Source organism: Chelon labrosus, assembly GCF_963514085.1.
Source record: "Chelon labrosus genome assembly, chromosome: 13".
NCBI classification, from domain to species: Eukaryota; Metazoa; Chordata; class Actinopteri; order Mugiliformes; family Mugilidae; genus Chelon; species Chelon labrosus.
This window is the reverse complement of record NC_140346.1, coordinates 27,109,371-27,135,914: the sequence shown is the minus strand read 5'-3', so window position 1 is coordinate 27,135,914 and position 26,544 is coordinate 27,109,371. Positions and strand designations below refer to the sequence as shown.

At 42.2% G+C, this 26,544-nt stretch overlaps 1 protein-coding gene across 3 annotated transcripts in view; it reads left to right on the top strand.

Moving 5' to 3' along the window:
- The first annotated feature begins 3,235 nt into the window (after positions 1-3,235).
- Positions 3,236-26,544, top strand: part of map4k1 (mitogen-activated protein kinase kinase kinase kinase 1) — a 33,515-nt gene continuing 10,206 nt past the window's right edge. For 2 of the 3 annotated variants that reach the window (XM_084558750.1, XM_084558749.1), the window contains exons 1-11: positions 3,236-3,483; positions 17,485-17,542; positions 20,672-20,762; positions 20,841-20,905; positions 22,000-22,055; positions 22,147-22,194; positions 22,662-22,704; positions 23,042-23,114; positions 24,557-24,688; positions 26,006-26,068; positions 26,258-26,339. In XM_084558750.1, coding sequence (XP_084414876.1) covers positions 3,376-3,483; positions 17,485-17,542; positions 20,672-20,762; positions 20,841-20,905; positions 22,000-22,055; positions 22,147-22,194; positions 22,662-22,704; positions 23,042-23,114; positions 24,557-24,688; positions 26,006-26,068; positions 26,258-26,339 — 819 coding nt within the window. In that variant the 5' untranslated portion in view covers positions 3,236-3,375. Of the gene's footprint in view, positions 3,484-9,124; positions 9,131-17,484; positions 17,543-20,671; positions 20,763-20,840; positions 20,906-21,999; positions 22,056-22,146; positions 22,195-22,661; positions 22,705-23,041; positions 23,115-24,556; positions 24,689-26,005; positions 26,069-26,257; positions 26,340-26,544 lie in introns of those variants that run through there. The other variant, XM_084558751.1, reaches the window with a different exon arrangement.

Sequence of the window (26,544 nt, the reverse complement as noted above, 5' to 3'; positions counted from 1 at the left end):
GATTTACAAGAATTTATAAATCTGACTGAATGAGATCCGTTTATTTGCAGAGCTCAGTCTCAGACACGTGTTTTAATGTTTTATCTCACAGCAGTTTATTTTGTCTGGTTGCACTGTTGTTAATATCGTAATTTCTGTTTTACATCACCATACTGTGTTATTAAGTTTCCCCAACCTCCTCAGATCAGATGTATTGATATTGTGATCAAAATACCTAAGTCATAAAATATTCCCTGGAAGCAAACTTGTCATTCTTTGTATGCAGCGGATTTAACTTTATATTAAAAAACTCTGACCATATCCAAACTAAAAGCCTTTATATCCTTATCTGTATTTATTTCATTAATGTAATTCATTTTAAACAACATTTATACCTGTAATAAAGTAATATTCGTGGGCTGTTTTATTATTTTTTATTTATTTATTTATTTTTTTATTCTATTCTCTCTTATTCTGAATACTGTGACGTTGATGTGCCGTCACCTTGTCACTGACGCTGATTTAATGGATCAAATGTGTTGCAGTTCTTCTCTGTGGCCACTGGAGGGCAGTGAACGCCTCACCTGGTTATTGTAGCTTTAGCATCGTTAGCTGACAGACAGGTAGCCCTCAGCATTACACACACATCAAGATAAACAAGATTCATCTGCCAGTGTGAGTCTGTGAATGTGATGAAAGAGGCATTAAACACAAGGCTTAGAGCTTCTAAATCTAAATAATTATTTAAATTAATTTAATTATCAACATGGTCAGAAAGTGGTACCGCAATGACTACAAGAAATATTTTTATGTATGTAAAAGAAGTCGAGGCAGTAGTTTGTGGAATGAGGAAGCATATCAGTCTTTGTTTTTGTACCAGTAATCTTTACCTGTGTGACAAAAAAAACAAGTTATTTACAGATGTGAGAAATTATCAGATGTCTTGGCAACATCACCAGAAGAGTGGCATGATGGTCCCTTTCCTTTTGATTTTGCCCTGTATTTTTAGCTCTGCAGGAAGGTCAGACGTCACAACCTGCAACAGCGAAGCCTGCACAAGGCTGCGGCGTCTTGCTCAAGAAAACTTCAGAGGAGAGCGACGTGCTGACACAGGTGAGTCCTACAGTTGATGGGTAGATGCTATTAAACCTCAAACAACAAATGCAGGCAAACTACTTCAATGAGTACAACAACAAGCATGAAGATATAACAAGCCACAACATTAAAACCACTGACAGGTGAAGTGAATGACATTTAAACCATCTTGTGACAGTTCAGTGTTCTGCTGGGAAACTTGTGGACCTGGCATTCATTGGTGTGGATGTTACTTAGACATGCAGCACCCACCTAGACCAGACCAGGCACCCCCACCCCATAGCAATGACACTCCTTGATGGCAGCAGCCATCCCCAGCAGGATGCAGCCTGACACAGACACACACACAAAAACACTTTAGGAACAACTAAAAAAAAAACATGAAGAACAGCACAAGGTGTTGACCTGGCCTCCAAATTCACTAGATCCCAAACTGATCAAGTATCTGTGGGATGATCCACAGAGGCCCCTCCCCTCAAAAGCCCCCCCACTAACAACATCCTGTTTCCAGACACCACAGGACACCCTCAGAAGGCCCAAGTCTATTCTCTGCTGAGTCACCACAAGGGAGACTTGCACAATATTAGGAAGGTGGTCATAATGTTATGCCTGATCGGTGTATGACATAGTATGTTGCATGCTAACATAACATAACATAACATGCATGTTAAGTTATCTATTATGTGTTATTTCATATCCATGGATATGAAATAACACATAATAGTGTTTATTCTGCAGGATGAAACTCAAGCTGACATGAGGAGGTGGGACCGACGCCAAACGTCTGTTTCCTTTTTCAGTTGTTAGCGGGGGATTTGAGGGATGCTTTGTGCTTTTTGACTGATGAGGATCTTTATGAATATCCTCATCAGTCCTTGCTCCATGGCTAGGTGAAGGTCGAGGCAGTTATTTGTGGTTAACTGTCCTGTGATATGTGTCTATCACATGTGGGCGTTTTAAGAACCACCCGGCACAAACCAGACCGTGGGCAGGCAGCGGAGGGAACAGGGACGATAAATGTCAAATGATTAAGACGTCAGATTAAGATGGCAAAGATGGGCGTCTTTCTTTCAGTTTTTACTTAACCCCTTAACGGACAAACACACCGCTGCAACAACAGCTGTTAACGTCTCTTCAGTTGACCCAGGACTTGAAGAAACTTTAAATATTCTGAAGCAGCAACTTCCAAAAATGGCAAAACAACATCAGATAGGAAGCAATTGAGAAAACATCATCATTATGTTTCCTGTTTTCGACTCGGTGCCATGGCTGCAGGATCTGAATGTCATTAAATTTAGTGTACACATTCATGGCACCCAGAAGATGAACCCTGACGGACGGGGAGATCCTTTCACCTTCTGTTCAGCGCCATCATCAGGTGGACATTAAATATGTTTCAACGCCGTCCGCCTCACTCAGATGTGTTTATCTTCTAGAAAACACTTCATTCCATTTTAAGGGCAATCCTGAAATAAAATGATTTTTCTTTTTCTGCAGAGCTGCAAGATGACACGTCACCTGCACCTCTCAGTAGATATTATTAAATTACAATGAACTTTCAGATGAGAGAGTTAATTAAATTAAAGCTGTTTCTCTGCTCGTTAACAGGATGTCAGTGGCACCCCTCATTTGAACAGCATCTGAACAGGAAGCTGACAGGGAGCTCCAAGCACGCGTGAGTCTTCTTGCAGAGCTGCAACACACACACGCACGCACACACACACACACACATTTTAGTAGGCGTGTAGCTAAGACTGAAACTTACTCTGAAAAAACCCCAAACAGCTCAACTGCAATTAATCAGCTCACAGCCGTTCACATTCAGTGCAGACAAGCAGACGTTCCCCAGGTCACACACACACGCACACACACAATCACACCCCCACGCACACACAATCACACACACACAGATAGATAAAGTTAAACCTGTCTTTGTCTATCTCACATTTCACACCCAACAGGAAACACAATTGGATTATGCAAATGAGCTGAGAGAAAAAAAAATGTCTGAAAGAGAAGAGAGGAAGGTGTGAGAGGGAGGGAGGGAGGGAGGGAGTGACAGAGGTAGGGAGGATCGATAGCAGGCTGAGAAACAGAAACAGGAAGGTGTGTGCGTGTGTGTGTGTCTCAGTGTGTGTGTGTTTGTCAGGCAGTGAGAGAGTCCGAGCGTCGTTCCTCAGCAGCTCTCCTCGTCCTGAGAGTTTTATCGGTTTTAGATGCTGATGTGAGCGAGAGTGTGAGAGGCTGAGTGACATGACTGACGAGGAATAATAGTGACAGGAGAAAAAAAAAAACAGCAAGATGGATTTCCAACAGAGGGCAGCTCTGGATATCTCCACCAAGAACCCTCAGGACGATTTTGAGATCCTACAAAGAGTCGGAGGAGGAACCTACGGAGAAGTTTACAAGGTCTGCCGCCTGTCACCTCCTTACTTTAAAAACCTTTCTTTTATTTTAGAACATGTGATGAATCTGTTAAAGTGAACAACACGTTGACACCGTTTTGAGAATTTTCTTTTTTTAAGTGCAAAAAAGAAATTTGCCTCTGCTGTCTCAAGTCAAGCATGTCTTACTTCTGCCTCCTTCACGAGCCGCTCGCTTATCTGCGTCCCGTCACGTTTTTTACTCCACAAAAGGGGTTCGGTTCGGGTTCCAGATGTGCGCGGGGCTGTGATCTGCAGGGAATTTCTTGATGGGTACAGAAGGAACTATAGGTGTGATATATTTTAGTTTCATTGGTTCATTGCAATCACAACTCTAGTGCAGCTCCTGCCCTGCTGGAGGAAGTGGTTTTACAAGAAGTGAAAGTATTCTTGTGAATAGCTGATTGCTTTCTGGAGAGTTTTCTACTCCAGCTGAAAGAGAAGTCAATCTGAACTCGGGGGTTGTAATCTGCTTCTAAATGTCTCGCAGATCCTCTTTTCAGAAGCTACTTTCACGTTTTCTCGAGTAAAAAGACAGTTCCTTAGATAACAACACTGGTTTAGTTTGAGTGAAGTGTCAGATAACTCTCCTCAGGTCTGATCTAACTTCACTTTTCATTATTCAATATGTCTCTATTTTTTTTTTGCGGGGAAATCATTTGTTTTTTTAAATTTTTAATCAAAATCTGATTTTAACACAAGTGAAACGTCAAATGTTGAACTGCAGCACGTCTGGATGTGATTCATAACAGGGTCAGTGAGGTCGCAGGTTAATATCTAAATATCATCTCACACATGCATCCGTCAGGTAGCCTGATATTTATGAAGACAACACTTTAGGATTATTTCTCAGACCACAGCTCACCGGCGCCAAGATGTTTATGATTGTATTTGTCTGAAGCCTCCGTTTTGTCCACGTGTCAAAGGTGAACTCACAAATCCGCGTATTACCCCTCTTACCGTCAGCAATGTGTAATCGTGCAGATCGGATTTGGTTTTTATCTGCTGAGGTTTTAAGCTGTCTCTTCTGAAACTTCTGACGCCGCGCCGACACATTGGGAGAGCATGGATTAGCGTCTGCACAGCTGAAAGCGGCGATAGAAATATATGAATGACATTTAAACTACTTCTTGCTGCAGCAGAGAGACGAGACAGAGACCTGCAACCTTTGACTGCACTGCAGAACAAACAAACAAAAAAAAAAAACCACCCAGCACCTAAAGTTGTATTTTTACAAACTTGTTGCAGCACCTTCAGTTGCTGTTGGTGTGATGGTGACTTTGACAAGGTCTGCTTTTAGTAGATCTTAGTCTAATATATTGTTAAATGTATGTATCGCACTGCGCACACACACATATCTGAAAACTAGAAGAGTGTCAGATTAAAAAAATGTATTAATTTGTCGATATTTTTTGTGCTTTATAATGAACATGTGCCTCTGAAGATTCTCTGGTACTTTCCTCAACGTCAGGTCGTCACACCTGAAACATCTTGAATGGAAACGCTACGTCAGGTGCTACAGTCATAGCTCACATCAGAGTCAGGGTCATGTGAGTGGACTGTTTTCCCTCCTAATCTGAATCTGAAGCGGAGGTCCCGCCACGAGAGCGGACCGGCAGAGGTTCCGACTCGCGCGCGCGAATTTAAACCGCCTCATCTCGATTCGTCCGGCCGCTCCGTCGCTTCGTGCTCAGCTGTGCCGCCTTCTCTGTCTCTTGCTCGGTGGCAAGTCATGCTTGTCAGAACCCATCGAAGCAGCTCACCGTGACATTCAAATGTGCGGAGGTCAGTGCGGACGGAAAGAGCTTGACTCACGCTTCAAACCTGCGCCGGCATTTTCATCTTTTCTGAACTTCAACCATGAAACGTTGAACATTTGTCACAAAGAGAAGCCGCTGAAACAGGTGCGCGGCACATTAAAGCTCAGGATTGGTGTCTTAAAACCTTTTGAAAAGTGTGTTAACTTTAATTTAATTAAATGAACCTCTACAGAGGCTGAGGATATCTGATTATGAGATTCATAAAGTACCTCTTAGACTACGATGGACGGTTTTTCTGGCAGCCATTGAACAAATAACGTAGCCTGTGATGCTGCCATCGCTTTCTGTAGGCAGAGCTCAACAATGCAATGATTATTTTATTTTTTTTTGGCCTTTTCAAAGATTTTAAAACACCAAAGCTGCCAAAACCTGAAGCCCCTCAAATGTCCACTTGAGGCTGGCTCCAAAAAAAGACGTCCACGTTCAAGTGTCCAAAGGCCTGATACAGAAAAACAATTGCGCAAATCTCTCCATTCATAAGAAATGTTTCCATTCAGATTTCACCTTTGAGCTTTGAATCATGCAGAATTACGGCTGTGGCTGCTTTGAGTGACAGGTGGGCGTCCTCACAGGTTGCTAGCCGTCTGCTGCCACTGAGACGGTGTTTGTTCATTTGTTGTTTTATTTAAAGTCATTGGTTTGAATCCTCATCAGCTTTATCTCAGAGGAGTTTAATGCTAACATAGCATTCCTAGCACGCCATTTGCGCTGATGCATCCTGTATCTTCTGCAGCTTTGTTCTCCACCGTCCCTGCACATCGTCTGGCTGGGACCATTCAGCGTGTACTGTTTATTTTAGACTCGGCTCGGGCTTTCCCTCGCAGCGGCTCTGGTTGAGCGCTTCTCAGTCAAGCTGCTGCACCGTGTTCTGCAGAGAAACGGTAATTGTAACCGATGCAAAGCAGGTTATCTGTAGAGGGAGCACACTTCCTCTAAAGAGGCCCCTTGACCTTTTTTATTTTTTTTACAGAGAAACATTTGCATAGTTGCCCTTCCTTCACATGTGGACACACAAACCCATGCACAGATATGATCTCAACCAGGCACACCCACCCACCCACCCACACATGGACTCATGCTTTTTACCTGTGTGTTGCTACACAGCGTAAAAACTGTGGTGATCCTGCAAATGCAACACCATCAGCAGCGGTGAGAAAGTAGGACCTTTTATTTCGGTGTGTGTGAATATGTGGATTGTAAAGGTGACATGAAGACAGCCAGAGAAGGTCGAACGACTCGCATGAGTCACAATTGTTGAACAACGAGGCCACGTTTCTGTTTGCGTCTTTTTATTTCATTTCTGAAAAATGGGACGTGAACTACGTCAGGTTCTGGTGCAGGAAAAAGCCTCCACGTGTCCAACATGAGCTAATCTGGTGTGAACGTGTATAGATGCTATGAAGTGATCCAGTGTGAGTATATCGCGTAAAATGATCTTACACCGTGACCTTTTTCTCTCTTTCGATGTTCACAAAATAGAGAAAGAGAAACCTGCAGCGTGTATGTATTGAGAAGTAGTCGATAACCAGCTGTTCAACATTTCTTCCTGATGAGACACACACACTTCAAACACCCTTATCTGTCGGCAGCTGTGCTGGAAATACCTGTTGGTTGACTTCACCTGGTTGATGTGTTTGCATTGTTTGTTTATAATCAAGTCAAAATGAGATACGTTTATTATGAAGTGATCAGTAAGGGAAGGATTTCATTAGGAGAAGCGTTTCTCTCACCGTATGTCAAATGTGTGTACACTCTCTCACTGCATACCAAGTAAAACCATTGTGCAGTAACGCGTAGTAAAGTGTGTGACCCTGTAGGCATTTTGTGGTATTTGCATCTTAACACAGTTTAATCTCTTGAATCATGAGGCGTTGTGCTTTCAAGCAATACAGAATCGTTCCGACTACACTGTGGGGGAGTTACGAGGTGAATGGATGTAAATCCAAACGATGAAAAAGCCTGAATACGCCACATACCTCAAACTGTTTCCTCCAACCAATCAGCCTTTTAGTTGTAAACAAATTCAACTCAATGTTTCTCTTCTGTCCGTCGCCTCACTAAAGCCACGCCCCAAATGATCTGATTGGCTGGAGCATAATCAGTTCTCAAAGGAGTGACTTCAAATAAATCTGTGAGTGAGAGAAATCAGGTTTGATTCACCTCAAACCAGAACCAACACTGGTTTACTGACACACAGACAGATTGATCCATGAGCTAACATTAGCGACCTCAGCTATCAGTGTGCTAACAAGGAAGGGATTGAAATAAAGCACAAAAAGGGCTTCGTTGGTTCCTCAATGTGCAGAAAATTCACAGTTTAAACTTTAAATGGGAGCTGCAACAGTGAGACAGATCAATAATTTATAAGGTGAGACTCAGCAGGTTTATTTGAAGACATGTTAGCGCGCTAGCTGCCACTGAGAACGTAAGGAACAGCTGAGTTGATGTGAATGCCGTTAGTCCATCACATAGTTTAAGAGATAAAAACTAAAAATGCCATCATGCTGTTGGCTCATGAGGAAACGTAAGAGGTCTACCGAGACCAGGAGGACTCTTCTTCTGAATGGATCCATTTTTTTGTGAAGTCTTACTTGAGGCCTGAGTATTTGACTGAGTCTTTTTTTTTCCAAACAAAACCTAAAAGTTCAGTTGCATTGCCTGATAAATACACCCCTGCATGCCTCTGAACACATCGCTGCGGTCACGTGACTCAAGCTTTCATTCAACACCACTTTTAGTTTCAGAAACGCACGGGTGTCAGCCACCGTAACCTGCTATTATCTCTTATAAAGTGGATTTCAGGACGACTTTTCACCTCTTACATCTTTATTTTCCTTCCACTTGTTCTTTCCGAATCAAAACAACTTTATTTTTCATTGTATATAAATGTACACAGATTATTTTTAACCTGGAGGAGTGGGCGGCAGAACGGAGGAGGGGTTTCAGGTGCTTGCTCAAGGCACTTCAGCTCAGAGGGAATCGAACCGAAACCTGCTTCTTTCTTCTACATGTTCTCCTATCAGCTCAAGAGTTTAGAGAAAGATGATGCTTCTAAAAGTTTGTTTTTTTTCATTTTTGGGATGTTTCGTTTCTCACCTCTAATTGTAAAACACTTATCTTCTCATCTTCAAAGTCTTCCCCACATATAAAACCATAGACTTCCAAAGGTCATGACCCACAGATGCCGTTTGCACTTCAGCAAATAACCAAATATTAATTAAACACAAAGCTAAATGTCACATATGAGAGATGGAGGTCTAGTGTCTTTACTGTGCTCCACCCGGTGCCGTTTAATATGAAAAACAGTCTCCTTCTGCAGAGATGTGATCTGCTGTGCTGGTTTTCTGACACTTCCTCTGAATGTTTCCAGTCACATTTCATCACCGTTCCAGGAGTGGTCGCTCTTGAAGTGTGTTTTGACTCAGATTTAATTTTGCTCACTAGCTGCTGTGTCATTTTCTTTCCATTGCATCTCTGAATGTTAAATATGAAAGTCTGCTTTTGTTGTGTCCTTCAGAGAGGAGCGCGACTACAAAACTTAGAGCTCAGTGGAGCCGTGGAGGGTTTGATTTGCCCTGGAAATTGACTCAGACTTGACTAAGCTGGGTGCAACTCTGCAACTCATCATGTCAGGATCTTCCTCTTCTTACAGTAAAAGCCTGACTCTCCTTATCTGATGTGGCTTGTGCTACTAAGCTGCACACTGGCTTGCTGTTCAACACGGTGCAACAGTAGTTTCAGGCTCGTAGCCCTCACAACAGAAGCTGTGGGCTGCACCTGGTGCGAGTGCAACCTCAGACGCAAAATGAAGAAGTGAGATAAATGAGCAGCGGACTACATACACATAATGTGCCTGCAGGGCCAAGTTAACTGTGTCAGGCTTCTGCTGAAAGACTGTGGTTTTTATGTGTGTGTGTGTGTGTCGGTGTGTTTTTTAAGTGAAATGGACTTGAACCTTGGTTGGTGTGGATTTATCTTTAACCCAAGAAAGAGGAAGAGAGATAATTTCTGATGCAGAGAATATTGAACAAATAGTACCAGCACAAAAGTGGCGTAGTGAGTATTATATTAACTGGTGAGATTAAAGGTGAGATTTGCTAAATAACCTACAGTGAAATGATGAATTATCAATTTAATATCACTGGGTCGTGATGCTATCATCTTAACATACCTCCAAGAAAAAGTAGATGGAAAAAAAGATTATCCTGGAAGCCGGGCCGACTTCCACCTACAATTTTTGTCATGAAGTTAAAGTTGGTCTGGAGCATAGACTGTATATAAATATGGACAACACATCTCCACTTCCTTGCATTGGCCAAACTGACTCTATTTTCCCGGGGATACGTGCTGCACCATCTTGCCACTTTGGAGCTAGAGTCTTATCAGTGCGGTCCGAGGGTGGAGCCACGTGGAGGCGTGATATCGATGCCCCGCCCACACTTCCTCCAGACTCACTAGCGTTTTCTTTTAATTAATACTACGATCTGCTCTACCTCCACCAGTTACATGGAAATGTTGGATTATACCATGTACTTGTTTTTTTTTCGCTTTATGGAGCTGTTGGCATGGCAACTGGTAGTCGCCATAATGTCACATCCTGTTTCTGTAGCATCAAATAACACTTGAACAAGCATCAACATTATATTAATTACCTAAAATGACAGAAACCATCCTTGAAAAAAATTATTTGATGTGTATTTTAGTGTTTTAATTTGGCCCAAGCCCCACCCACTAACATAGAGGGGGGTGGAGCTTATGAGCTATACTGCAGCCAGCCACCAGGGGGAGCTCTACTTGCTTTGGCTTCACTTTAGAGTAGCTATACGCCTCTCTGTTGTGAACCGATGATGCTCCAGCAAAGATCTGCCGGGCCAATCAAATCGTTTGGGTGGGGCTTAATGTTGTGATGGACAGAGGAGGAGCAGTAGTCATCTGAATGTTGTGGAGTTTAATTAGTTTACAACAGTTTAGAGCTGTTTAGACTCCGCTAAAAGAGATAGACCTTGAAACAACTTTAAAGGACAAACAGCGATCATGTCATTTGTTGGATGTAGGTCTAAATATCTTTCTCATTAAAAAGCTAAAGATAGGAATAGAGTCTGAATACGCCCGGCTGTTTAAATGATAATAATGTGGATAAACTTTGTGTTAGGCTGCTAAAGTACAGAGCAGTGGTGCGTCATGATGTGGTGTATGATGCTCAGTAATGCTGCATGCAGTCAGTTTGCTTCTTGTTTGCTTGACTCATTTTGGCCGCGGCCCTGATCTCAGCTCTAACCCAGGATGCTCGACTCATCGCTACCTGTGTCGTTAGAGTGACGCAGCTCGGATGCTGTTTTCACGCGGAATTAATTTCTACTTTGTGGTGACGATATGTGAACTTTTATGCACAAAATGCTTTCAGTTCAAGTGACGAACAGCAGAAAGTCGTGAAAACAACGCTGCAACTGTCGAGCGTCTAGAAACCACAGGAGCTAACAGTTAGCAAGCTAACGGACGTGTTGATTAACAGAAAGACACGATGAAATTAAAGAAAACTCCATATCACCAAGTCCTTAGACTCACATGGGCATTTTTATGGACCACAGTGGAAGGCAGCAACAAGCATGTGTTGTCTGAAATGTTGTGAATGTCGCATGGAGTGATGACATTAGATGTTTGCTGCCTACAGTCACAGTTAGCTCCATGAAAATGAGTTTAACAGATGCACACAGTTAGTCTAGTTTTTGCAGAAGACATTTCTCTGTTGCTAGATCTCGGCTGCACAGCTGGGACACCAATGGGTCTCAAGCAAAGTTTATTTTGGCGTTATCTGGGTTTTTCCGAATGTTTATAAGATGTGTGGCTTTAAAATAAAATGTGTCTGATGTTTAATTCAGCACTGTTGCTTGGAAGTGAGCATACCCAGCACCTGCCCCTCGTCTCCTGAAGGGACAGGACTCTTCAGTGTGCACCGTCGTTTCCGAACCATTTCCGAGTATGTTTGAAATAGTGTGCTATTCATTAAATTATATTAAAATACACAAAAAAGCAGAGTTTAATCATTGAGCTGCAACAAACTCCACAGGAACATGACCTCCTCAGACTTCTATTAACTCTTTATTTTCATTTTTTAATGCTTGCTTACCATCAGCATCGTGCCATCTAACTGTAAAGCTGTCCTTTTACATTTTATTATCACAAGCCAGCGAGCTAACAATCTTGAAACAAAAGACTTGGCTGTTTATTTTAAGGATTCATTTAGAAATTCAATAACACAACATTTAGCATCTTCGCTAACTGCTCATCAGCCTTTTTTCTTTTATTTGTAAGCATGATAATTAGTCTCATTTAAACGGTTTTGTGCTAAGCTGTGCCAGACAAATAAGACAGAGTAATGAAACAGATATGATCTCTACTGTCTGTAAAATACAAATAATGGAATTTGCAAGTTGAGTTTCCTTTAGGTTGAAAATCCTTGAGGTGCTCATGTTTTTATGTTGCTGGTGAGTGAACTGAGTGAAGCAGGTTTGAGATATCGGTTTAATCTAAATTAGATTTTGAATAGAAGTCTTGAAGTCAGTGAAGTTAGGTAAGTGTGGTTTTATTGGTGGAAGTGTGTAATGCATCATGTGGTTGGAGAACCGGCACAGCAGCCACCCCTCTGGTATTATTAAACCCTCGGCAATCCTGAAACAGAAAAGAAGACAAAACATTTTCATTCGTTTAATTTCTTAATTTTTAAGAGGATTCATCATCTGGACCTTTATGTCATCAGGTCACATCTTTACTGAGGAAGTAATCAGGATCTGCTTCTTCATTTTCCTTCATCTCTTTTCTTGTGTGTGTCGAGTGTAAGAGGGATCAAACCTTTCTGGCATCAGTGTTTTTACCTGTTTATGAACTTCAGACAGGATTTTAACCAGAACCAGAACCAGGGATCACATCACACTGACTTTATCAGATATCGACTGGCTCCCAGTTTGTTTTAGTATTCATTTTAAAGTTCCTGCTGATTACTTTTAAATCTTTTCATTGACCTTTTAGCATCATACAGGCCGACACGTACCTAGACATCCTCAGAGGTCTACTGTCTGTTCCAGACGGTTCAAAGCTAAGAGTTTGCAGGACAGAGACGGCGTACCCTACGTACGTAGCCTACGCTGGTGCAAGTCATCAAGTCTACGAGCTATGAGCTTAGTCTGTGCTGTCTTTTTGCCAGTCGGGTTAATTTTTGTTTCTCCTTCCTGCTTCCCTTTCAACAATGGCGACTGAAACTTTCGCTGAAATTTAGCCGAAGACGAGTCGTACAAATGTTTGTATCTCTGAACCTCCTCAGTTAACCTTTCCTCCATGTGTTCCATCGTTAATGATCCAAAACAATTGATTCGAATACTGCGGAGATGGAGAAGCAGCTGGAAATATTAAAGCAGATCAATCACGCCTCTTGCGCTCTGCAGGTATAAACCGGGCATTAGGGCGGCACGGCACAGCTGTGTAATATTTTTATCTGATCGCATTTCCTGTTTTTTATTGACTTTGTGTTTTTTTTAACTGTACTTGTGTGTTTTATAGTTTTATTATTATTGTTTTGTCTTTTATTAACTTTGTCCTATTTGTCTGTTTTTATGTTTTTGTGCAACGCTTTAAAATGCTGATTTGACAAGTGCTAAAGAAAAGAAGATTACTGTCATTATTATTATTATGAACCATGATGGTTAGAGTGTCATCTCAGGGGTCAGTGAGAGGAGACACCTCTCCTCTCTCTCTCTGTTTGTGTCTGGTAGTTTACTGAATGCTCGCAGGGCGTCTTTCCTCTCTGTGACCTCTCTGGATGCACTGACACAGTAACACACACTCTTCTAGGTGAATGGAGTTTCCATTGTCATCATTTGTCTTTTATTCTCTTTCTTAACTTTGTTTGTCTGAGTTCTTCTACACGTGTGTGTGTGTGTGTGTGTGTCTGCAGACATACTATGACTAGACCGGTTAGTTTCTCTTCGACTTCCCAGCAGATAATTAGCAGCTCTATTTAGAGTCTCGTGTGGCTCAGTTTCAGCTAGAGGCGTCAGGGTTTAGGGTGAGCATGTCCGAGGTGCTGCACAGGTTCATGTGATCTCTCTCTCTCTCTCGCGCTATCTCTGACGATAAGCATGACTAAAGCTTCCCAGAAACACACTGCACAGATCATCATCGGGGCTGAAGCCGTGCGCAGCTTCCAGCCTCTACTGATCTTCAGGTGCACACAGGAAACACCTTTTCTGTCGAGAGTAAATGCAACACAGCTGCTCTGCTGCTTAGTACGTGTGGACATGTCATTAAGGAACTATCTGATATCAGTTCCTTTTATATTAAGGTTTAGCATCAGAGCATTTAGCAGCTTTAGTTGTTTGTAGTTCATTTCTTTTGAGCTAGCATATAGAGACTGTAACTGTAGACAGTTCAAAGCTCAGACCAGCAGGGTGAATTCAAAGTATATAAGTCATGATTGGAAGTATAGACTGTATATAAATATGGACAACACATCTCCACTTCCATGCATTGGCCAAACTGGCGCTATTTTCTCCGGGGATACGGGCGGCGGCATGTTATGACTTTGGAGCCAGAGTCTGATCAGTACGGTCCAAGAGTGGAGCCACACTTCTTCCAGACTCACTCATGTTTTAGTTTAATTAATACTACGCTCTGCTCTACCTCCACCTGTTACAAGGAAATGTTGGATTATACACTGTACCTGTTTTTTATTTATCTTTTTCAACTCTCACTGTCCCGCGGCTACACTGAGCGGTTGGCATGGCAACTTTGTCGTGATCATGATGTCACATCCTGTTTCTATAGCATCAGATAACTACACAAACGATCTGCCAATCCAATCAAATCATTTGGGTGGGGTACACAAGAGTACCAGTGACGTAGTGCTGTGGAGTGGAAATTGCATCTGTTGTGAAAGATACTGATAGCAAAATATCTTTAAAGGACGAACAGTTAACAGCTCAGTCACTTAATGTCATACACTTTGTTGCTCTGAATGCATGCAGCTGTGTTTTTTTATTCTCTCTGTCGACTGAAACTCTATAATGAAATCCAGATGCAGTGCTACCAGACTCATATTCTACACCAGGATACACCTTCAGTGAAACAGAACATTATAGGGCTGGTGCACTGTTCAGTTTAAACTATCATCACGAGGACGGAGAATTCCTCTTGTCAGAATTAAAAATATATATAATATATTCTTATATTTGTCTTTAACTGTGGAAATCAAAGTAAAACATAACATGGGGCGGCTACACAAAACTGTGTCATACGTTGCAGAAAGGGTGGAAAATGTCAGTCTGGTAGCGAGTGTGTTAAAAGAAGAAAAACTCTTTAAAATGTCAGATATATCCGCGAGCATGGCACGTGGTTGGCAGTTAGCGTAGCCTACATGCTAGCAGAGATAGCATGGTCCACATTAGTCCAGTCAGAGCTCAGAGGAAACACAAAAACTACATCCTGCATACATTTCCTTGTAGATTTAGGCGCATTTATTTATTTATCTTCTCTTGTTATCTGTTGAATGTGCAGAGATAAGACTGGAAGGATAATTCAGTTTCATCATCACTCTAGTGGGACGTCGTCTCTGGGCATCCCCTGACATCTCATAGGCTTTATGTTTTTCTTAAAACTCGTCACTACTCACTAATCTGCTGCAGACTTTGTTGTTTTCAAAGGTATCTCATGGTGTCGAACGTCGTTTTATAACATCGGCCTTTCAGAGCTGCGAGTACCACAAACCAAACTGACTTCGCCTCTTCGTTGGGTTGGGGCAGTGGAGGAAATCTCAGAGGCAGCTCTGAACTCTAAACCTCAGCAGCTTCGACCACAGTGGCTTCGACTTTCCACTCTGCCATTTCAATGTCAAAGGCAGACCTACAGTAGAACAGAGACCACCTCTCATGGTGAAACGTCTTCCATTACACCGTTTGCCGACTGATTCTAACTTTCCAACACAACGAGCGTGGTTGTTTTTCGGTACAGTCACGTCTGCTGTGGACAGAGGTGTCCTTCAAGTGTCTCTCTGAGCGGAGTTTCCTTTTCACTCTACGTCTTCTCCCTCATTGATCCTCTTCACTGATGACTGATTTATTTAAGGTGTTACAACATGGGTAGTGTTGAATGGGTAGTGCAGTGGGTAGGCTAAACTCTGGTCTTTAATATACATAAAGTCATCTTAGCCGCTGTGCCCACTGAAAAGAGGAGTTTGCTCTTAAGTCATCTTTTTATTTTTGTCTCTTTTTTGTGCAGTTGGAGCTTTTTCCTCTCCTCCTCGCATCTGACTCTAAACACCAGGTTCTTCTTCTGTTTATCTCCGGCTGAATCTTAAATACCAAATGTTTTTTTTTAGCAATATTAGTTTTAGTGGTTAGGAATGTGTGAAGCTGATTTTCAACACTTCAAAAGGTGAATTTAACCTCATTAGAGAGCAAAGCGGTGCCTTCATGACCCGAAAACGCTCGCAATACTTTGTGTCAGGATTATTTTGTGTCACACAGGCTCAGTTATTGTCATCTGTCGTTGTTTGATTCATGCCTTTAACCTTTAACGGTGAAATTTAATCTATCTATCTATCTATCTATCTATCTATCTATCTATCTAATGTTAGACTTGGTGCATGTAAGAGCAGCCTCTAAAGTGTAAAGTCATGACTCTTTGGTTGTAGCTTCGACACGTGTCAGAAAGGACAGCCACGTTCAGCAGCCACAACATTAGGTACACCAGTGAAAACCGGTGCAGCAGTCCCACATTAAGTGATTGTTCTAATGTTCAGCTGATGTTGAAACGGCAGGCGATTCAGCGGGATGATGATTTTGCAGGATGTAGTTTGTGGCTCTGTTTGTATCGTTGAGCCTCGCCGACTTGACCATGTATCAGCCACCACAACGGAAACAGAGCTGAACCAACAGCTCTGTTTGTTATTTTAAACTAATGCTGAATACCTGAACCTTCATGCAGATAAGATTTAGCACGGGGCTGCTATATTATTAGCATGCATTCACTAGTGTACCTAATGAACTGGCAGGCAGGTGTAAATCTACGGTTGACCCAACTTTCCTCTCATAGTGCATAGTTTATGGTCTTTTAAATGATGATATGTGAACTCAGAAGCAATACTAGACTTGTTATTTCAACAATATTATCTTTTATATCATTTGTCTAATGTGCAATAACCTTTGTTTACATATCCTTTATTCTCTGATGTGCAGGATACACACATATGATATATATTGCATTAAACTTTCTATTTTTTGTACTCATTCAATGTTTTTATCTCCTTTGTGCTGCTGTTGCGCTACTTGCTGCTGCTGCAACGCTGCAGATTTCCCCTCTGTGCGATAAATAATGGATTATCTTAACTTATCTTCTGGTCGTTGTTCTCTCTTATGTTTTAGAGACTGTTAATCATTGTTGCTCTGCTACTGGTTTAAAAAGAAAACATCTGGATCGTATGTTGCAGCACTGTGACTACGATGCTTGGATGAGCACTACATGCTTGTGTGTGTTTTACACCGTCAGGCTGAGGTTCCCACGCACATGCAAAAGGGTTTTAAATGGATGTTTGTGTGTGTGTTTGTGTGTGTGCGTGGATGTGTGTGTGTGTTTGTATTTATCAGCCTCTGGTCAGCTTCCATCACGGTCATTATTTGTTCCAAACACGTAGAACACACTTAAATGTAATGGAAGTTATCTTCACAGTTCCTGTTTCTAAATACTCAGAGGAAAGAGAAAGACAAAAAAAAAAAAAGACTCCACCTTCTAGTATCACACTTTTAAAGGTCAACGTGTGCATGTGCGTGTGCATGTTCTATAAGTGTTTGTGTGTGCGTGTGTGGTCATATTTTGGGCGCCACATCTTTTTGAGTGTTAAAACCTGCAAGAGATTTCTAGGGTAAAGGTTTTATTCTTGCTCAGGGTAAGGAGCTAAGGAATGTATTATGTCAGCGTAAAAGATAGAAGTATGAGTTGTGCGTGTGTGTTTCTGTTTTTGTGTGTTTGATGCCGCAGCGTGGTTTGGTTGGCTGTTTCTCTTTCACTCCACTGAGCTGGACAACAAACATGCAAATGAAGCTAAAAGAAAAAAAAAGTCCTTAAATGACTGACGGCAAAATAAATAATTATTAAAATGTGCTTTTTTTTAATCTTTTCAGGCTCGTAACAAGCAGAATGGAGAGATGGCAGCTATTAAAGTCATCAAGATGGAGCCGGGTGAGAATTTTATTTTTACATGTATTCTTCTGTTTGGTTTAATCAGGAATCTCATCTTAAAGTCTGGATTCACCTTTTCGGTTTCTCGCCACAACATCTGCATTCAGTTCTTAATACGATGCTGCAGTGGAAGATGCTTAAATGATATTTGCCCCCGGACAGACATAATAATAAGCTTTTCTTTTAGCTTAATTTAATCTGAGACTTGTTTCAGTGAGTTGCAATTACTGGCTCCTGTGCTCATTATGGAGACTGCAGTAAAATGATAAAATATCTGAGCCAGCCACACACGTAATGAGAACGAGAGGGGGGAAGGACGGGTGATTATCCCTCACCAACTAAACAAATAGAGGCTATAAAGCATTAAAGTCCAACCGTGACCAAAGGAAATTGGTTGTGTTGAGTGATATCCAGCAGTCTGATTACACCGGTCATTTTCCAGCAGCCGTTTGGTTGCAGCATGCTCCTCAATTAGTCTGTGCTGCAGAAATGAGAGACCTCATTGACTCATCAGTTCATTTTTAAACCTGCACCACGGTAGAAATGCATCTGCTGCATCAGCTGCAGTCTCACTGCAACAACTTAAGCTTCTAAATTAGACTATTTTGAACTCACAACAGCAGAAATGTGTATTAAATTCTTGTGCATGAAGATGAAAATCTCTAACTGGAGGAATCAAAGGTCGTACGAGGCTGTAAATTTCTGTTTTGCCTTTTCGTCCTGAGGTGGCCCGTGCATCCCTACGGTTTATTTTGATGCTTGCACGCACAACAAAACCATATCTGAGTTTTCATCTGCCCCATCTTTCCTGGTGGTTTCACGTGGGCGATGGTCGTAACAGACCACAGTTTGTGTTCGTTTCCACCCTTTTCCCTTCACGAGGAGAGCTCACGGGTGTTAACGTGACTTCAAGAGGAACGCAGTCATTTTTAGGAATGCAGAGTTTTATTTTATTTATTTATTTCACAAGCATTTAACTCATCTTGATATTTGGAGCTAAAATATCTCCCCGGTTGTTCATTTCTGTTTTAAACTAGTACTCACTTCAGGCTGATTAGTCTCCAGCAGATTATATAAACACAGAGTAAAGATAAGCAGCGTTTAAATTAATTCATTGAGGACATTCAGTGACTTCTGCCTTAATCTAGCTAGACAGCATCTTAACATGTGTGAAGCAGGAAGAGAGTGGAGCTCTTGAATATCTGACACGCAGTCACTGCTTCTGACTCTGTATGTTGTTACGCTCTGGCCATGAGGGGGGGAAACCCTGACACAACATGAAAACACACTCTCTGCTCTCTGCTGCGCTACCAGAAACTAGCAGCAGCTACTGAATAGTCATATCACTCACGGGTGCTTTTCTGTTACAAAACCAAACTAAAGGAGTGGACTAATATCGTCCAAGACAAAACGAAAAAGGAAATTAAAACTACGATGCATTACGTAAATTCCCGATTTGAAAAACGGATGTAAATGATGAAACGAAGCCTCCGTCTGGTGAGGAGGTGAAGAGGCAGATCACGGTATCCTCACAGGGACATGGACTCTAGGATCCCTCTAATAGCCAGAAGAGATTGATCTGATCAGATGTAGAGAGGAGGCGTAGACCTTTAATAACCGTGTAAAGTCTGGATGTGCTGGTTTCTCTCTGGTTTATAATAAATCTATTCTCTCTGAGCTAAACATCAGGTGGGACAGAAACATGGAGATAGAAAGACAACCAGCTGTTACGTTTGGGTTAAATAGCAAAACAACTTTAATATAAACTTAAAAAATCTGGAACGAATAGTCCTATATACACCGATCAGTCATAACATTATGACCACTGACAGGAGAAGTGAATAACATCGACCATCTTGTGACAGTTCAGTGTTCTGCTGGGAAACTTCTGGACCTGGCATTCATTGGTGTGGATGTTACTTAGACATGTAGCACCCACCTAGACCAGACCAGGCACCCCCACCCCATAGCAATGACACTCCTTGATGGCAGCAGCCATCCCCAGCAGGATGCAGCCTGACACAGACACACACACAAAAACACTTTAGGAACAACTAAAAAAAAACATGAAGAACAGCACAAGGTGTTGACCTGGCCTCCAAATTCACTAGATCCCAAACTGATCAAGTATCTGTGGGATGCACCGGAACAAGCCTGATCCACAGTGTTGTCTGTGAAGGTTCTCAGTCGTCCAGGTCATGGTGGATCCAAAAAAGCTGAAACAAGGGCAACTGGACTTTCTTGAAAAGATGTTTCATCCAGTTCTTCAGCTCTAAAAGACTGTTGAGGGTTTGGGGTTGTATTAGGTGACTATCTCGTCATTAACAGACCAAAGTCATGTAAGTTTCTGATGGAAAACACCCACAGATGTTATTATTTAAACCCCAAACTCCCCACCAGTCCTTCAGAACTGAACACTTGGATGAAACGTCTCAAGTTTTCTTGTAATATCCACATTCAGCACTTATAAGGTGACCTGTCTTCCTTATTCATTAGATCCAAAACTGATCAAGTATCTGTGGGATGATCCACAGAGGCCCCTCCCCTCAAAGACCCCCCCACTAACAACATTCTGTTACCAGACACCACAGGACACCCTCAGAAGGCCCATGTCCATTCTGTGATGAGTCACCACTGTTTTAGAGACCTACACAACATCAGGAAGGAGGTCATAATGTTATGTCTGATCGGTGTAAACACACATGAGGAGAGGGGTTGACGAGACACAGGTGAAACTAATGAGGGTGGAACACACGAGTGGAAACCAATCACACAGTCAACGAGTGGAAAACACAGGAAGTAAAGCAAGACAAGAAACACGAGGGAAGGAGCTTAGAAAATAAAAACAGGAAACACAAAGAAACCAAACAGGATGACAACGGAGGAACCAAAAACACAACATGACACCAGTCGCTCAAACAAGTCGGGGGAAAAACTTCTCCTTCTGTCATATTTCCAGCAGATGTGATGTTTTTGGTGCATGTAAACACAGGATGAAGGAAATATAGGCGTTCATTCAGCATGGAACCCGATCAGGAGATAAAGCACCACACCACAATAAACCACACTGACTTCACCTGTGTTCATTAATAATAAATGTGCATGTTCTGTCTCTGTCTGACTCCACAGAGGATGATTTTTCCATCATCCAGCAGGAGATCGTCATCGTGAAGAGCTGCAAACATCCCAACATAGTGGCGTATTACGGCAGCTACATACGGTAAGACGCCTGCTTCTGATTCCTCTTCTTAATCCGAGACGCAGCAGGTCACTCACAGATGTCCTCCTCTGTCTGCAGAGCTAATAAGCTGTGGATCTGTATGGAGTTCTGTGGAGGAGGCTCCCTCCAGGACATCTACCACGGTGAGCAGCTGGAAGAAACCTAAAATACCTACAGTATATACCTACAGTATATAACCTGCATCCAGGAGGAGGAAGAAGAGGTTTCTGCATGGAAGAACCACAGAAATCCTACAATTCTTAAATATTTGCAGGCAGATAAACTGTTTTAGTCGCCAATGCTGCTGCAGAAATACATTGTCTCTGCACATCGTTTCAATAGATATCTAGATTAAATCATGTTATTCTTCCCTCTGCTGAGCTGATCCTCAGTGTCTCTCTGCAGTAAAGCTGCACCGGAACAAAAAAAACAACTTTAAAAACTTAAAATACATCTCTTAAATGTTTAAAGTTGCAGTAGTAAGTCTGGAGCATTGTTTGTGTATGAAATACAGAGTCTGGCACAGCGGACTCAGTCATTTGCAGCCTTGACTTTGTCATTTTAACGTCACCATTTGGAGTTTCTGGGAGCCAGGGGGTGACCCAGACAGTCTATATTAATCATCAGCTGATAATGGTGCACTTAATTCTCATAATCGTCTCAGCTTCTCTGAGTAAAAACATTCTCTGCGAGTCATCCTGCACGATGTATTTAAAGATTAAACTGCATATTAGCTGCAGTAAAGTTGGAAACCAGTGGAAAACGTAACAAACATTTTCTTACTGTGAAAACTGGATCCCTTCGAGGTCTCTTTGTAGAATCTCTCCTCCCTCTTCTCTGCTTCTTCCAGAACCGACAGTGCGAAAATTAAACACACACTTGTTGCATTAACTCGATATCAGAACCCAATGACGTTCTGTTTGTGCAATTATCCCGAGAATTCTGGTTTTATATTCCAGGCGCAGCAGCTACGTCTGCCCGTTATACACAGTTTGAAAACTGAATTTGTGGCCTCACCAGTTGTAAAACGCTGCAGCCCTTAGCTGTGATAAGCAAATCAATATTCAAAGCAGCTTTACCCAACATCAAACATTATAAAGCTCTGGGACTGTTTTCATGATTGTCAGTCGCCTGATTTGCCTTCAGTCCTGTTCCACTTCTGTTTTTGTGCTGTTCAGTCTTTTCTGTTTGCTTCTTATTGATATTTTATACTAAACAACTGAGCTGTGCTCCACAGTGACCGGTCCTCTGTCTGAGCCACAGATCGCCTACATCTGCAGGGAGATGCTACAGGTAATCACAGACTAATGATTTTAACATTTAATAAGCTTTTACTGAGTGGAGTTCACTACATGCATGTGTTTGTTTGTTTGTTTGTGTGCAGGGCCTGGACTACCTGCACGCACAGAAGAAGATTCACAGAGACATTAAGGTGAGCATGTGAGACCGTGCTGAGGGACTCGTCTCTTGCGTTTATTTGTGGTGAAGCACATTAGACTTTGGCAGATGAAACGTTCAGATTGCTGTTGGAAAAACTGGGTCAGTGCAGCAGAGAATCAGATGTGAACGAGAGCATGGCAAACGCTGCAGATCTGGGCTCGATGTGTTCTTGAAGAAAAACAGCAAAATATAGTTTCTGTGTTATTTTGTTCTATTATCCAGCAAGTCGCTGAACGCTATGCAACTCTGAAAATCATATTTAAAATCAAAGCATGCTGTAAAAATGAACTGGAAGTAAGAGAAATCCCTAGAGAATTAACTTTAGTCGGACTCTTAGAGTGAGCAGATTGCTTTCCGACCTGTGTGGGTTCAGTTAAAGATCAGTCAGTGGGTAAACAAGAAGCTTACACTATATAATAAGACGTTCTGTTGTTTTATCTCGCCCTCTTTTCCTTCCAGGGTGCCAACATCCTCCTCAATGATCAGGGCGAGGTCAAGTTGGGTAGGTGGATGTTTGCACTGTCTGCTCTCTGCACTGTACCGGTGTGTGGTAAACATGAGTCATGAGGCGACGGCTCAGATAACAAGATCACTGCCGTCTCGTCAGACTGCGACTGAACAACTGAATCCTGAATTATGGGATTATTAAATAAATATTTGACATTTTAAGGCTTTTAGTTTTGCAGCAGTTTGCACCAAATATATATATAAAGAGAACTGTTTTTAAAGTCTTGCTTTTGCCTCAAGTTATTTTTGCACACCAACAGGAGAAGGAAATGAGTGTGACAGGTGTTGACTGAGTCTTGTATTTTTATACTTTGATTTCCTGTGTGGTGCAGCTGATTTTGGGATCTCAGCTCAGATCACAGCCACTCTGGCCCGGAGGATGTCCTTCATTGGGACGCCATACTGGTAAGATGATCATTCAGACAATATGACTGCATGTGGCAGCGCTGTACCTCCTGTAATACGCTGCTGTTTCATTTTCTAGTCCTTTTTAACTCAACCAGTAAGATGATAAGTCTCGGGCGTCTGTGGCCCAGTAGTTACGTCGTTTTCCACAAACCAGAGGGTTAGCGGTTTTACTTTGGCGGTGCCCTAAACGTACTGCAAATGTAATAAGACATAAATATACACCAATCGGCCGAAACATTATGACGACTGACCGGAGAAGTAAATAACATTTAACACTTTATAGGCTACCATATCGTAACTTCAGCACACATTTTACATCGTGTCGCTGTGCCTCTCAGTGAGGCATAGAAGCATGTGGTTTTCATCCAGCCAATCAGAGAAGATCAAGGCAACATTCTCAGATCAAATCGGGGTCAAATGTGGTCTGCATGGTCCACCTCTGCATGAGCGCTGAGCGTAACTGCTTTATTAGGAACCACGAAGAAGAAGTTTCCTGATGTTGATAATGTGCTTGAATCAGCACTTATGTTCTAAATACACGTTAACATTTGTTTACCACTTAAGGACAAAGGAACCATATATGGGAACTTCACTGACATTGATTTTCTACAAGAAAATCTTTTTTTTTTAATTCCACAAAAGTAAAAAAGTCTTCTTATGCTCTACAATAACTGAACTTCCAAGTATTTCAATGAGTGTCCTATAAAGGGTTAAACCATCTTGTGACAGTTCAATGTTCTGCTGGGAAACTTTTGGACCTGGCAGTCATTGGCGTGGATGTTACTTAGACATGTAGCACCCACCTAGACCAGACCAGGCAACCCCACCCCATAGCAATGACACTCCTTGATGGCAGCAGCCATCCCCAGCAGGATGCAGCCTGACACAGACACACACACAAAAACACTTTAGGAACAACTAAAAAAAAACAAAAAACATGAAGAACAGCACAAGGTGTTGACCTGGCCTCTAAATTCACTAGATCCCAAACTGATCAAGTATCTGTGGGATGATCCACAGAGGACCCTCCCCTCAAAGCCCCCCCCCCACACACACACACACTAACAACATTGTGTTTCCAGACACCACAGGACCCCCCTCAGAAGGCCCATGTCCATTCTCTGATGAGTCACCACTGTTTTAGAGACCTACACAATATTACTAATGCTTGTTTTAAATACATGTGGGGTGGTGGATGATTAAGTGTAATTTGTGCACCTATTTATGTTTCATACATTCACTGAGCCTGGTTTCTGGTCGTTCTCCTGAATTTCGTTGTATATACGGAAATATACAAAGACAAGGGTGCTGTGTATAAATACCAGATCTTTTATCGTTTTTCCTTTGAACACTAGAGTCAAACATTTAGATCATCTTCTCTTGTTGTGCATTGGTGACTTTTAAACTTCAACATTCTGCTGTTCCCCTCCCGCCCTCAGGATGGCCCCGGAGGTGGCAGCGGTGGAAATAAAAGGCGGCTACAACGAACTGTGCGACATCTGGTCCGTGGGCATCACAGCCATAGAGCTGGCGGAGCTGCAGCCGCCACTGTTTGACGTCCACCCGCTGCGGTAAAGACACACGGCATCATCATCATCACCACCATCAGACTCACTCATCTGTCCACCGCCGCTCGTCCACGCTGAGACAACTCTCAGCCTCTGTGTTTATTTATTTCACCACAGCCAGGATGTTTCCTGTTGTGACCATTAAATTAAGGTCACTGATCACGAAGGTGTTGCATCGTAACAAAATGTCGTTGCTTGACGTGTTTCTTTGCGCGCACACACACACACACACACACACACACACACACACACACAGGAAGCAGGTTTCTATATTAACCCCTGGTCTGAGGCCCAGGTCGGAGCAGGAGAGGACTGTGCTAGTTCTGACTGAGTTTATTATAAAATGTAAAAATTAAAAACACTTTAAACCAGCCACAGGTATATAATTTATTCTTCTGCAGCAGATGTGAAATAAACTGTATTTATTTGACAATATTACAGCCACGTACATCTCTTTGGTTCAATTAAATTTCAGCGTAAAACTCAATCACCTCCGTTGTAGACGTTTCAAATGATTTATATTAAAAATATATGCCTACCTGTTGTCAGGAAGATAGTTTTGTGGGATTTCTGACCCCGTTGGTGGATAATAAAGTATTTTTAAGGGATTTAATTCTTCAGAAAACTGAACTAAACCTGTTAATAAGCAGGAACCTCCTCCTCGTGACGGTTGGTGAAAAGTAGGTTGGAAGCTAAAAGCGTCTGCTGCCGCGACTCTCTCAACTTAGACTTTCCTTTTTGGCTTCCCCTGCACAATGGGCCTAATTTGTGACGAAGACAAAGTCGAGATCTTTATTTTTATTAACCTCTGCTCCTCAACCGATCCATGCAGTTCAGATGCAGGCGTCATACAGCTGCTGTTGGTTTAACTGTGTTTGAGGCATTTGAACTTTGATTGTGTGATAGAAAAATGTTAAATACACATTAAATACCTATTTCTCTTGCTCTGATCTCACAGTCACACATAATAAACCTGCACTGCAGCACGTTCTAAAAAACCAGCAAATCAAAACCAGTGCATGTCGATGACACACAGCGAAGCTCACCTCAAATGTTTCCCCTCATTGCATCAGACTTCACGCGGACACTTTACCATGCAGCATGTGCTCACATTCCCGCCCGAGCGCGCTGACATTCATAAAAATATCAAGTGTTTCCACCGCCCACTCGCGTCCAGATTCATGCACACACTCGCCCCCTCGCACACACACACACAAACAAACACGATAGCTTCAACAAAACAGGCAGCACCCCGGTCCGGCCTGCGTCTGTGACGTTCAGGTTCTCACTGACTGCGTTTTTCTGTGTTTTTTCCTGTAGAGTCCTGTTTCTCATGTCCAAGAGCGGATACCAGCCTCCAAAGCTGAAGGACAAGTCTAAATGGTAACGGTCAAAGACGCTATATTTAATCAGCTGATTGTGATCAGGTGTAAGACAGTGGGAGATTCACACGTTAAATAAACCTTTAGCTAAAATAACACCACCTGAAAAGGTCAATTCTTTTATTGCATGTGTGTATTTCTGTAGATTTTATGTGTTGTCGTCTCTGAATGAACGCATTTTCCTCCGCAGGTCGTCCACCTTTTATAACTTCGTGAAGGCCATGCTGGTGAGGAACCCCAAGAAGAGACCCAGCGCCGCCAAGATGCTCTCAGTCAGTACCGCTCACTCACATGTCTTGTGTTCGGGGCTCAAACGGTGTCATTTCTGCCTCAGACTGACTAATCAGGGGATTCTAGAGAAGGCCGGGGCAAAGAGAAGGGACTAAAAGAAGACGAGGTGTCAGCAGAGCGGGGAAACTGTCAATCGCAGGCCATTGCGACGTGTTCTCGCATCATTTTGAAAACGAAAGATGAGAA